This window comes from Thermobia domestica, chromosome 2 (genome assembly GCF_964235325.1).
Source record: "Thermobia domestica chromosome 2, izTheDome1.hap1.1, whole genome shotgun sequence".
NCBI lineage: Eukaryota > Metazoa > Arthropoda > Insecta > Zygentoma > Lepismatidae > Thermobia > Thermobia domestica.
The window spans coordinates 300861718-300876317 of NC_137455.1; the positions used below are offsets into that span (position 1 = coordinate 300861718).

A 14600-nucleotide genomic window follows, 5' to 3' on the forward strand; every position below is an offset into this window, starting at 1 on the left:
TTATTTTAGATACGAATTACAAATTGCTATGCTATAATTACTATTCTATATAATTTGCATTTGATTTTAGATTTGCAAATCGTATAATATTCCTTTCTAATTGAATTTTAAATTAAAGGTGTTGCCAAAGAGTTATTCAAAGAAATGTTTCAGTCTCCGGATAGAAAGAGGATCACACTTAAAAGAATGACTTCCTACTGGGTTTGAACACATAAAAATCTGATTGGTAGACTATTGACTCATACCACTCGACCATTTCGTATGCAATTGCAGATCTTCTTTTGTGTTTTGTGTAATTTTCTGCTCCACATTGCTTTTGTATAGTCCGATAGATTATGAGTTTGCGGTATTTGCACATTACAGCTTTTGCAATGTATGAAAGTATTTTTCGAATAAATCATATTCGATTTTAGTCCTAATAAATTGTATTAAAAAGGTGGAATCCGTGAAATGATTGGAGTTGTACTGATCATAAATGTTTTCATAGTTCGGAGTCTGATATGCAAACCCGTTTAACAAGAGGATTTACTTTCTTGAAATGTGATACACATCCAACCTCATTCGGTGAGTGTCTCACTATGACTTTTTCCTTTCATATGTAACGGAACTTTCATCATGCGACAAAATTACAGTTTCAAGTTTCAGGAAATATTTAATTTCTTCTCTGTGCAGGAATTTTCATTAGGTAAATGTTTTGAGTTTCATAATATAATACATCGTATTTGTTTTTATATTTATTTTCTAGTTGATAAGAGAAGAATATATTATATATAATCGTTGTCTTGTTTTCTTAGGCTTGGATTTCTATCAAGATACAGAAGTCAGTATAGCTAATTACGTATCAGGGAAAATTTCAAATATGTTCTTGAAAACCGGGATAAGTCAGAGAATTCTTTCTCGTAATTTTAGTCGCCACCCTGAATACACAAATTTTATCTCTTCAACTCGCAGTAACTAATTTAAGTTAAAATTAGGCGTTTCATTCACCACTAAACTTCACACAAACATGTACTACGGCTGCCTTAGTACTTGGGCAAAAATGACTCATTAGAAATAAGCACGAATAGCATGAAAAGTAACTCAATCTTTTAATTTAGACATTAACAACCTAATACTTTACCCTTTGGTTACAAGAAAATGTATATGAAAATTTGTGTGGTAACTACATGACAAACTTTCTTACGAACCATGTCTTGAGTTAAACTTAGTAACATCGTTCTAATACATCTTAGAAACTTGATTTCTGACGGCTGTGTGCGAGGTGAGCGTGGCAATCATAGTCTGGCCTTCCACGCATGCCTCAGATGACGTCACAACAGCTAAGAGTCTGTGCTGATTGTTCAGGCAGACGACAAGAGTTCCAAACCAGATGTATGACGAGCATGAACAAGAGTTTTTACGGTTCTTCTTGAGAACTGATCAAAGACCTGTGATAGTGAAAAAGAAGTCACAAAACTTTTCCCTTTCTTGTAACACACTTCCTTTATTTTTCTCTCTCACAAGAAAAATGAAATAAAATAAACTTTACCACAGTCAAGAGAGATGTGTGGTGGACAAACATAGCGTGTGTGGATTTCCTCGGGGTTCTCCCGCTTTCTCCTATTTTCTTCGTTCTACGATTTCATGTATCATGATGATCATCGTTTCGCTTAGCCTCAGAGTATAAACATGGAATATTGAACTAAAAAGGGAAGTGGATTTCAAGGTTACCGATATTATTTTCTTTTTTTTTTTTAAAAAAAAATAAAGCTCCATACGTATAATAGTGATTTGTACAAGTGCAGTAGTTCTTTTTTATTTAAAAAACTATCGGTTTTACTTAAGTTATTTAAAACTAATTATTACAGGTGAACGACTGAGTATTCGTGGAGGTGAGGTGGTATATTCTGCTAGTAAATTAGTAGATTCAATGGTCACCGATACAAGTCTTATTTCACGGAAACCAGCACTAGTTCAACTGATGGTTAGTATTTTTTATTTATTTATTGTATAAATATCAAGTTAACGATAGGAAGTGTATTTAAAAAAATGTTTTCTAAATGCTTGGTTGTGAAAATTTATGTAAAGTATATTTAAGTAGAAAAGTATTACGAGCTTTATAGTATATTAAAAAAAAAATCAATGCGCTACGTAGTGAGTTAATTCCAAATAATATTAGTTAAGCACACATAATAATATTTTATTGTTTATAGTTTGTTTATTCTAGATCGTAGACGTCTTCACATAATTATGTCTGAAAACTTACTTTGCTCCTAATTTCGTTTGCAAACAAGGACTGTCTTACATTAATTCTATTATAACTAGACTACCATTACAAAAATACCATGCCGCAACACTTTCAACTGTGTGAATGGACGTATCGCCCTGGAGTAGGGCGTAGTTGCCCGGAAAGAACAACTGGACCATAAGAATTGTGCCCTGGAAAGGCGATATAATCACGGGTAGTGACGCGACCTGTTTCTCACACCTTCCCGCAAGAGCTCCAGCTGTGCGAATGAGCTCATTATCCTACTGGAATATTGCGCAAATGTCCGAAAACAACATTTGGACCATAGCAATGATCCCATAATGCCGACATAATCACGGGTAGTGACGCAACCGATAAGCATCAGGACAGAACCTACAGAATACCACAATATTGCGGCCCATAGCATTTATAGAGCCGCCGTCATGTTTCAAGGTTGGACGGAGACACTGCAGATCATATACTTCTTTGGTCGTCCATCACACATAAGCACGGTTCGTAGTTTGAAATGAGGTGAATGATGATTCGCCCGACCATATCACGCTTCTAGTTATCATCGGTTTATATTGTATGTTTGCTCCACCATGGGCGTCATCTCGCGGTTCACCGTGCAACTCGATCCCGTATGTCTATATCATGTAACTCACAGCAGACTATGATTGTTGATGCAGGGTGTGGAACGTGTTGTAAGAGTTCCTCCGTCACTTGCACCGCAATCACTTGATATTTCTGAGTGTGGTTATTAATAAACAAAACAGTCCTCTTTTAATGCTTGGCGTAACCTGTAACTGATGGTTTTCTTTCGATTACTGTTCCTCTTCACCGATGTAATTCTACGGTGAGTTTTGTAGGCTCGTCGTCACCATAAACAATATCACGCACGACATATCCAACACCTTGCCACTTTCATCACACTCCCTTCACATAGCCAAGCGCCAAAAATTTGTCTTTTTTGGAAGTCAGAGAGGTCGCCCAGCACCATCTACGCAGGTGGCTTTCTTCTGGAGTACATTTACCAACATTTGATGTGTTTCCATTAAATTGACAGGCATCTGTATATTTATGTAAAATAAATTAATATAGTTTCTTATTAAATTTTGTGTTCCTAACACATTTTAAATCTTTTGGAAGCATTCCAACCTCTTCGAGAAATATGTGCAGAAGTAAGTCTACTTCTAGTTCCTCATTCTGCAACACTTTGCGTTGCAACTCAAAGTTTGTATTTTAGTTGCGATAATTTATATAGCAGTTATAATCGCTTTTAGCATTGTTTGTATTACGTTGCGCTACGCTCCGCAAATTTTGGGAGGGATGATACAGAATGAAACTCCTGATGTGTTTATGCTGCACATCTCCCTTCCATCATGTCCCACTTGTCAGCCATTGTTAAATTATTTTAAGAACAAGACTGGAATTAGTAATGCATAACAGGACGCGAAAAGTGTATCACCACTTGTTTAATATCGAATGAGACAGAACAAATTATTCTCTTCATATTTCCCATTTCATTCTTTTTATGATTGACATCTAACATGCTACACTCAGCAAGGGCTATCGGACTTTATTCGTGGCACTTAGTTATGATAAGGGTAGAAGGTTTTTAAGTTTCCAGACTGATAAACGAGACGGTTTAGGGGTTGCGGTGGTTCGGCGGTAGAGCGTGGAATCCCTGGTTTGATTTAATCTCTCACCAAATGACCTTTATAGTGGACAAACACAGTTTGTGGTGGGACTTCTTGAAGTTGAGCCTTTTTCTCCCACTTTTTCTATCATTTCGACCATTGTCAGATTTTCGTCTCCCTTAACCATCAAGCATAATCATGGGATAGTACACTTAAATTAAAAAAAAAAAAAAGTTAGAGTAAAAAAATAAAACTGTTACCATGATATCCAAGATTTGTGCTGAAGCTTTCTACACAATATTTAGTTTATTTATTTATTTATTTATTCTTCATGAGAAAGCTCCGTACAAAATAAGTGTTCAAATCGTTAACACATTTGCTTCGATAGGTGAGTTTAATTATGTATTTATTTTTCTTGCATACCGTGCACAAATTTAGCCACTTAGCAGAAGTTCCGGTACCTACTCAGTAAGGTATTTCATTATTGTAATCTGCGAGAGGAAGTGAATCCGTAAAGGAAAATAAACTGAAAAATTTATTAACGCTAAATATCCAGAACTTTAAAATACAGGAATAACAACCACTAACCCGTTTACGTGCTCTTTGTTTCCTTTATTAAAATAATTTCAGGAAGAAACTGTTGTAACATACTCTTCTCGTAGTTACTAACGCTCTCGTCTTTGGTGCGAGCGGTCCCGGGTTCAATTCCCGGTGGGGGCACTCGGTCGAAAACGTGTAAAACGCTTTTTCAGGCCAGCCGCCCTGAAAGAGGTTTTCCTTTGTTTTCTTCATTCACACCAGGCAAATGCCGGAGCGGTAGCTCACTTATAGGTCCCAGATCGCTTTCTTCCTTCCCCACTTCTTTCTTCCTTCCCTTTCCCCGGATAATCTGCTCGCCGAGAGATGTCATCCCACAAAACGTGACGGGCTAAATGGCCTTAGATGCCGAAAACCCAGAAATCCAAATCCAAATCCTAATCCTAATCTTCTCACTGGGAGCAGACGGAAATGTTTACCTTCTACAGAACGATTTAAATCCTAGATTAGATAGTCCATATCTGTCTTGTTTAAATAGTATAAGGTATTGCTATTCTTACTTTAGTCAAGATGTCAGGAAATTGACCCAGAAGTCCCATGAATTTGTCAGGCGAACAGGTACCTTCCTTCTGAATAAGTAGTTCATGGATTTTAAGTTTAACGTCCCTTTCAGCAGCTTGGCTATATGAGACAGGACCTACTTACTGATGGGACCTACGGAATCCGAACCACATGAGCCCCGCCTTCAATCGAGCCCGAGTCCCCCACGCCAGAGGCGCGCACGCTAACCGCTTGGGTATGAACGAGCTTTGTGAATAGGTAGTGTAATACTAATGGACTAAAGAATGTATGTATTCGATCTATTAGCTTAGGTATTTTATCAGTTACGACTTGGAAAAAAAAAAAAAAAGAAAGAAACTTGATCTTACTTTATAGCTTTCGGATAAATTATTTAGGTACTTCTTCAGGCAGATCTAATAGAAAGGTAGTTAGCAGATGGTTAACAGTATAGTACAATATCGGTTCTATTATAAACATATATAATAGAAAAATAAATATATAATAGAAAAAATAAATAGTTATCTGCAACGCATACAAGTGTTAGTTTGTGTTACGACTACAGTAGGGTACAAGAAATAAATACGTGATTAATACTTAAATGTAATAAGGATAGTAGGTAAATAAATATATATAAGATAGAAATACGAAGAGATACAGAAAAAAATAGAACTGTTTTATCCATTATTTCATTTTATATCATCGTAGAAAATATATCAAATATTTCAATAGACATACAGTATTTCAATACAGTATTTCATTGTTTTAATTCGTATTTCAAACCCGCTATTCCTTCCATGGAAATACTGCGAACACACAGAATTAGCATCTCATTCCCTATATAGTTGTGCATAGAATTACAATCTGCGTAATAATGAGTATACCGCTATAGTATTTACGTATCCATATATTGTAGACCATTATGCAAAACATTTGACCGATGGCGTACGTTAAATAAACTTTATCACGTTTGTGCTTTCAGAACGAGTGACTTTCTACATGACGAACAATAACTTTAGTTTGAACATAGGTAATTTTCAATGAGGGACTACAACAATAACTAGTTAAAAAGTAATACAAACTCTGTGCTCTAAAATAAATGTAGAATTGATAATTCTTAACTGTGGTGATTTGTTATTTCGCACACCTGGTGGAAGAGTGTTAAACTCAAAAAATGGAAATTTTGAGTTATCATCGCTAAAAAGAGAATAAAGAGAGAAAAGCGAGCTCTACCTGATGGTATTTTCGCAGAAACACAACTAAACAAATTAAAGAGCTCATTCGTGGCTAATCGGTTAGCATACGCGCCTTTGGCCTGGGAGACCCGGGTTCGATTCCCGGCGGGAGCTCATGTGGTTCGGATTTCACGTTAATCAGTAGGTCCACGTCTCATATAGCCACGGGACGTTAAACTCAAAATCAACTCAACTAAACAAATTAAACTCTAGATGGCAGAAATACCAGTATTCCAGGGAACGATTTTGATAGAATAACAAACTTTAAAAGCCATGCTCCCACAAATATATAGTTTTGACTTATAACAGTCTTCCACCGGGTGTGTGATTTGTCAATCTTATATTGTAAAATCTTATATCTTCCAAATTGCTTGATGATTGAAAATGAAGTGACAACCTAGGAAAAGTTTGTTTGTTCCTTTAACAATACGACATAGCAAACTTGTGTCAAAAGTCCAGGGTCATAGGCCAGCTGCGTTGTATAAAAAAATTAAAAAAAGAAAGAGAAATGTTGTTGGAAATAGGTGGTTTTTCCCTTTAAAACAGTGAAGCTTTTCCAATCACATCAGCTGTTTCGGGTCTACTCCAGTAAGTTCCCTATGTTAAATGAAGATGGAATTTAGCCAGTTCAGTACGGTATTACATTGGACAATTGCCTTATCAACAATACAGCATTGTTGAAAAATAGATTCGAAATTTTCTAGATTTCCATACATAACAATATGCACGTTCTTCGTGTTATTTTTGCGTATCCTTATGTTCCGTTCGAATAGCTTGCTTAACCTTCGGATATCCAAGGGGGTACAAATGTACCCCATGCATATGTTTTACTGTATATTGTATGCCATAAGTATCCGAGGGTGACTAGCGTTCTTTACTTTATGGACCGGACTGTAAGGAAACTTATTTCCTCAATAACAATTACATTGTAAGGTGATCTGCTTACGTATGTGGCTGAAACTACACTGGGGTACATTTGTACCCCCGTTGGGTATCTTATGTTACCATATTTGTTTCAAGTATTTTATTGCTTGATTTTGGTTCAGCGAAATATAGAAAAAAGAACAGGTAATATTAGAGCTTACTGCAATATTTCGTTGCAATATTGCATTCATATTCTAATATTGCAACCTTTCCTGCCACAAAAATATTACGAAATTAATACAGTTCTAAAGCGTACAAACAAATCTCTGTTTCGCTAACCTAATTTACATAAACTTAACCTACACTAACAAAACCAACATGACCTAACAAAGCACAACCCAACATAAACTAATATACCAGTATTATCGATACGACAAATAAGGATGTTTCTAATTGCAAAAATTTGTGCTGGGGTACACTTTACTCCTGTTGGGAATGCGGAGTTAAAAAATATCATGGGTATCCGAGGGTTAACTGGAAACATTAGTTTTCATTCCCGTTTCCAACAATACAGCATTACTGGAAAATAAATCCGAACTTTTCTAGATTTCCTCACATGACAATATGCACGTTCTTCGTGTTATTTTTATGTGCCTTTACGTTTCGTTCGAATAGTATGTTTAACTGGAAACATTAATTTTCATTTCCCCTTACCAATTATACATCATTGTTGGAAAACGGATTTGAAATTTTCTAGATATCCTCACTAACAATATGCACTTCTTTGTGTTATTTTTGCGTGCTTTTACGTTCCGTTCGAATAGCTTTCATAACTAGAAACGTTAATTTTCATTTCCCAGAGGCCACCTTTCCAGTGTGGAGATCAAACGACTGATGCGATTGGAAAAAATTCACCATTTTAAGATTGAAAACTACATATTTTCAACAACTTCCCAATATTTCCATTTTATTCATGTTTTTACTCTTAATGAAGTTGGTCTAAGTCTCCGGACTTTCGATATACCCGATATTTATTTTTTTTCTTATAATTTTATTACATGACACATATAATTTTGAATAATCACCAACCTGAGAATTTCTAATAGTAAAGTATAAAACGTGTTTACCGACAACATAATAAATAAATTACATAAGACAATCTTTGAAATAGAAGGAAATAACTTAAGGTGTTCTTTCTTAAATGTACAAGAAGCAGGATATTTAAAAAAAAAATATCTTACGTCTAAGGGCGAACCCGTTACATTGTGTTACTACCTTCAGCGAGTTTTAAATTAAAGAACGTTGGTTTCTAACATGCTATTCAAGTTAGTCCTCTTCCCATAAAATATTAAAAGCTGAAGTATCTCTTTTAATGATACAGTGATGAAATGCCTGACTAGATCGAGATTCAAATCCGAGTCTCTAGCTTACCGTGCCAATGCGTTGGTAGTCACTTCAAAATTCATGCTTAAAAATAAATAAATGTAAAGGTCATTGAAGGGCTGATTTACAAACAATACGAAAATACAGTTACTAAACTGTACTCTTGGCTAGATGGTTCAAAACTCAAAAAGAGATACAAGGTAAGATTTTGAATACGAAAGTATTTTATTAGTAGGGGTCATAGTTTTTACAGGAATGTTACATTAATCTCTAACCGTACTACACAAAATTATTAAACCATTTCGATTCTCAGTAAGAGCTAATCCTGTTTAGGCTTACGTTAAAGTGTCTGTCCGTGTTATATAGCTTCGACAGTGAAACGGGAGGATAAATTCTGATTAAACTAACCATTTTAGATAAAAGTTTTCAGTAGTCAACGGTGACAGATGTCTTTTTCTCAGGCATAGTTTGGCAATTTATTAATTCTCTTTTCCCTATGAGAAAGTTCCAAGTAGAGATCAAAAATAAGAATGACACATGAAATCTTTCAGTTTAACGTCCTATGATTATGAACACGATTGGGGCTAAGGGAAACGAGTGATTTATGGCAAGTGAATGATGATGGAAGAATTGGTGGAATGAGAATGTGGGTGGAAACGGGAGTATCCCAACAAAACCCATGATACGGTGTTGTCTAACGCAAACGTACTTGGCCGGGGATCGAATCAGGGACCCCACGCACAAGAGGTAAGTGGAGGCACTCTACCATTGGGTCAACCGTGCCCCCAAATTAAGAATCATATTATCTGTGGCTTGGGTCTAAAAGGGCCAATGTCAATTTTTAACAAAAATGAGGTGTTCGTCAAATTTTAACGCCTATAAATGAATATTTTCTTTTGCAAGAAAGCAAATGTCAATATGAATGGTATATATTCCAAACTATTTCGTGTTGACATTTGCACTTACTGTACAATAAAACATCCATTCATAGACGTTAAAATTGAAGAGTATATCATTTTTGTCAAAAAGTGACATTGGCCCTTTTAGACCCAAGCCACAGATAAGTCTATACCTCTATCTATCTATCTATCTATCTATCTATCTATCTATCTATCTATCTATCTATCTATCTATGTATAAGTATATCTACAGTATATCTATACGAGGGCGGGGTAGAAAGTTCTCGGCCTGACCCAGAGATAGCACTCCAATCAGCAAAATTTTATTGTTCTCGCCTGGAGGCGCTTTTCAGTTTTTCGTATAACAACTGTCAACTTGTTCTCTCAAGTAGTTTGTGTGCAGGCATTGTTGCAGTTAGACGTCTTGTGTGTTAGTTGTGAAAATGGATAAACTTGAATATCGTGCGGTAATCAAATTTTTGGTTTTGGATGGATTAACCCCTACGGAAATTCATCCAAGTTGAAAAAAGTTTACGGGGACTCTGCTCCTTCCATGTCAACCGTTAAAAAGTGGGCAGCTGAACTTAAACGTGGTCGCACATCTCTCGAAGATAACCCACGTGATGGAAGGCCGAAAACCGCAACCACAACGGAAACAATCGAAAAAGTGCATGATATCGTGTTGAACAACAGGCAAGTGAAGGTGAGGGAGATAGCTGAGACTGTGGGGATATCGGAGGAACGGGTGCGAAACATCTTGCAGAAAGAACTAGGGATGCGAAAGCTCTGCGCAAGATAGGTGCCGCATTTACTGACTGCCGACCAAAAGTAAATGTGAAAACGATCTTCGCAGCAATCTTTGGACCGATTCAAAAGGGATCCGACCGATTTTGTGCAGCAATTTGTGACAATGGATGAGACACGGGTTCACCACTACACGCCAGAAATATACCAGCAGTCCAAGCAGTGGGTGGAAGCCGGTGGTGCAGCGCCGAAGAAAGTGAAGACGATCGTATCGGCCGGAAAGAACATGGCCAGTGTGTTTTGGGATGCGAAAGGAATCCTGACACACAATCATAGTCATACGTCTTGCAATCTTTAAACACGTAAAAGAAAAAGGACATGATGTGAACTGGGAAGAAGTTATTGTGCTGGAAGGGGAAAAAAGGTTGTGTCCGAGAAAGTGGAAAGAGGCCTGGTGGATAGAAAAGAAAGGAGATGTAAACTTAATGAGTTAGACCAAAGGTATCAGCATTAATAAAGAATAAAGAAATATTATTGATAAATACAGAAAAATGTATGTGAATTAATATATTCAAGGGTTGCTTGCTCCTTGTTGTTTCTTTCTGGTAGAATGTTATGCTTTCCCATTGGTCAGTTCAGATAGATTTCCACGCTTCTGATTGGCTGTTTGGATGGGCCAATGAGAGAGCAGATATGGAGTTGAATTGTGTATATATACTTGAGTAGTTTTTTTTTTTTTTTTTTTTTGTCACTCAGTGTACGTCTGATGAGGATCTTGGCTAGAAGATCGAAACGTCACGTGTAAATGTGTTTTTATATTAAAGAAGTACAATCTTGTTCAGCAGTGTGTTTATTTTTCTGAAAGGGATCCTGTTAATTGATTACCTTGCAAAAGGGAGAACAATTACAGGCGGATATTACCCCAACCTTCTTGACCAGCTGGATGCCAAAATTCGCGAGAAGAGGCCTGGCTTAAAGAAGAAAAAAAATCATCTTTCACCAGGACAACGCACTTGTGCACAAGGGTGCGTTGGCGATGGGAAAACTGCTGGATTTGAGGTACGATTTGCTTGGTCATCCCCCATATTCTCCTGATTTGGCACCATCGGACTTCTATCTGTTCCCAAGCATGAAGAAATTTCTTTCTGGGAAGCGCTTCACATCGAATGAAGAAATTGAGAGTGTCGTGGATGACTATTTTCATAACCTTCCAGACTCTCACTTCCGGGAAGTAATACTGATGTTGGAGAAACGCTGGACCAAGTTTATTAAAGTTAAGGGAGATTATGTTGAAAAATAAAATCATTTTTGAACTGAAATTTGCAGTCTTTCATTGTCAGGCCGAGAACTTTTCACCCCGCCCTCATATATCTATATCTCTCTCTCTATCTCTATAGATACTGAGACTGATTATGCCGTACTGTCCGGTTTTGATAATTCTTCATACGTCTCTAGTTTCGATGTACAGTACATTCACTGATTAATCTAATTTCAGAAAGCATGAAGCGCATAAAGTACGACCTGCTCAATTTTCATATTCCTACTTTAACACAAGATTGTTCTTTTCTGTATATTTGCAGGAAAAAGAAATTCTAAATAGGGTGAACGAACAAACCACTCCTTTTGTACCTACGGATTTTTCAAGAAAGGTATGTTTTATCTAATGCTCCCATGTATTTTTTGCTTTAGTATGCACGGAAACATATTTCCTGACTTCATTTTTCTTAGTATATTCAGAATTAGGTAATCCATTAACATATCGTAATGTAAGTTCCAGATTTTAAAAATTATCTAAAAGAAATTTCCTGTAATCTTCAATTTTGATTTAAAAAAGAAAAAGAAAATAAAGTAAAGGTAAAGACACATTAGAATGGAGCAACACACGGACAAAATCAGGTTTTATTCTTTACTTTGCTTCCCTTTGTCCGCCTTTTCATTTTATTTTATTTTTACTACAAAAAATTCCAACAGTGAAATTCAAGCTAAACTCAATAAGTATAACTATCTTCTCGGCAACTAAAACTGAAAGCAAGGGAAAATTCTGCTGAATCAATCAGTCCAATGTTCAGTTCAAGCTTCAGCACTGACACGAAATACAAAGATCAATTTTGGCGTATGTACTCTGTGCAAATCCATACGGTGGAACAAAACTTACCGCGACCCGCAAAGATAGATGAGAAAGAAGCTACCCGAACTTCGAATAACACCGATGTATAGAACGAGAAAATTTTTCTAGACAGTTCTATTACCAGTTTCCCTTTAACTGATGCTGATCGACACCAAGATGCATGTAGGATTATTTTCGTTACAACCTCTTGGATGTTAGGCGTCCGTCGATCGAACATCGGAATGTTGGACACTTCTTATTTGATGCCCAGGGTATCACTCTCCATGCAGTGACATTTGATTCCTTTGCACGCCACAACTCGATGCCAGGCTACAGAGAAGAACCTTTCGATTCACTTTCGCTCATTTGTCGGCATATGGATGCGTAACTCTCAGTGCTACAGAGACTTGAACTGCGGACAATTGAAACTTGAAAACAGACAAAACATATCCAGCCATACTATTCAAAAGCATTCATTAAAACCATATGCTTTATACTGAAGCTTGTATTATGATTCATTTATCTTCATTTACTATAAACTATGTTCATTACCGACTATATTTGGTAAACATCACATATCGCTATGACACAACTATCGAAAAATCTTAAAATAATAATCCTTAAAATAGCGCCATGTAGTAATGCTGGGAGTGTTGTCAGGACTGTTCGTATCTAGCGATACTTTGTTGTGCGTAGGCATGAGTGAGGTCTCTTTGTCTAAGTCTATTTCCTTTATTGTCTACATGCTGAATCCTTGCATAGTAATTCTCTTCGATCTACACCCTTATATAGCTTAACCGTATTTTGCGAAACTACAGTAGCTGGTTGATGATCTCATCTAGCAGGAATGCTGGTACTTAACTAGTAAAGCTTTCACGAAAGAAGTAGAAAATCGAATTTTGAGTGAAGTTCAGCTATCAAATTTTTTACTTTTTTAGTATTGCTCCTTCTTTGTAATGTATTTGTGTATTCTGTTTTTTGTTTTCATAATTGAACTATTTACAAGCACAATTTTGAACCTATATTTATTTTGTTCATAAGAATACGGAAGGACCTTCACAAGCAAAGGGATTAAAGAGAAATCTCTCTGAATCGGAGGAATTAAAGGAAGCAACAGAAACAAACACTTTACTTTACAAGAGGAGAAGACACGAGATCAATTCCCATGATGAAATTTTGACTCATGAAGGAAGTAGAAATAGCTCTCAAGATGTGAAGGTGAGTTCTACTTGTAATTCTGGTTTTGTTCTATTCTTCATTTCCTCGAAGACAATCTTGGTTATCCACAATTGCAGTAATTATTATTAAAGTGTAAGTATATGCTACTATATTTCCTAAAAGCACACTATTTATTACCATTTTATGCAATGTCGATTTTTATTGCGTATGTTTTTCCGTCTATTCCGCGACACTTTTCCTAAATTTTCTTTGATGTTTCACAGATGATCTAACAGATGCGGCAGTGAAACGGGCGATTTTGAAACCCTGGAAATAGTAAATTACGTTAGGAATCAGAAAATGAGAATGGTGCCATCTGGACAACAAACCTTTGCCATTGACCCTGATATCGGTGTTCGGTTGAGATGGCGTCGTGGACTAGTGAGCAACGCGCTTTTGCTGTGAAGGCTTTTTACAAAAAGAACGACAGCTACGTGGCCGCGCAGCGTGTATTTCGTGCTCATTACAATCTCCTACGTCATGCCCCAGTTCCGTCTGCGCATGCTATCAAATTGTGGGTACGGGACTTTGAGGAAACGGGTAAGGTGATGAAAAAGAAAGGTGGAAGTGCGAAACGCGTGTGCACACCAGAGAATGTTGCAAGAGTGAAAGAAGCCTTCAGCCGAAGTCTCAGGCGTTCGGCAAGCAAGCATGCCCTGCGACTTGGCATACCGGATCGCAGTGTACGGTAAATATTGCACAAGGAACTGCAATATCATACATACAAAATGCAGATAGTCAACAACTGAATGCGGACGACCTCCCAAAGAGACTACGCTTTTGCCGGGAATTGTTGGAACTCATGAACGACAACCCAGGCCTGTGCGACAATCTGATCATGAGCGATGAGGCCAATTTTTATGTGTCAGGCTTTGTTAACAAGCAAAACTGTAGATACTGGTCACGTGAAAATCCTGAAATGCTTCCTGAAAAACCACTTCACAGCCAGAAAGTGGTAGAGTGGTGTGGCGTATCATCATTTGGAATCATCGGGCCTAATTTTTTTGATAACGATCGCAGTAATGCTGTTCCTGTGAATACAGAACGGTATGTTCACATGTTGAACCATTTTTTAGTGCCACAGCTTGCTGATCTTCCTGTAACTGCAAACACATTTTTTCAACAAGACGAGGCCACATGCCATACCTCGCGCATTAGCGTGCTACAGAACATTTTTCCTGGTCATTT

General features: G+C 36.9%; 1 protein-coding gene across 1 annotated transcript in view; it reads left to right on the plus strand.

Annotated features, from left to right (window-relative positions):
- The window catches only part of LOC145679466 (uncharacterized), a 312009-nt gene that overhangs the window by 211552 nt on the left and 85857 nt on the right, over window positions 1-14600 (plus strand). The window contains exons 18-20 of the mRNA XM_081750046.1: window positions 1848-1963; window positions 11668-11736; window positions 13236-13412. Of these exons, the coding sequence (XP_081606172.1) occupies window positions 1848-1963; window positions 11668-11736; window positions 13236-13412 (362 nt within the window). The remainder of the gene's footprint in view (window positions 1-1847; window positions 1964-11667; window positions 11737-13235; window positions 13413-14600) is intronic.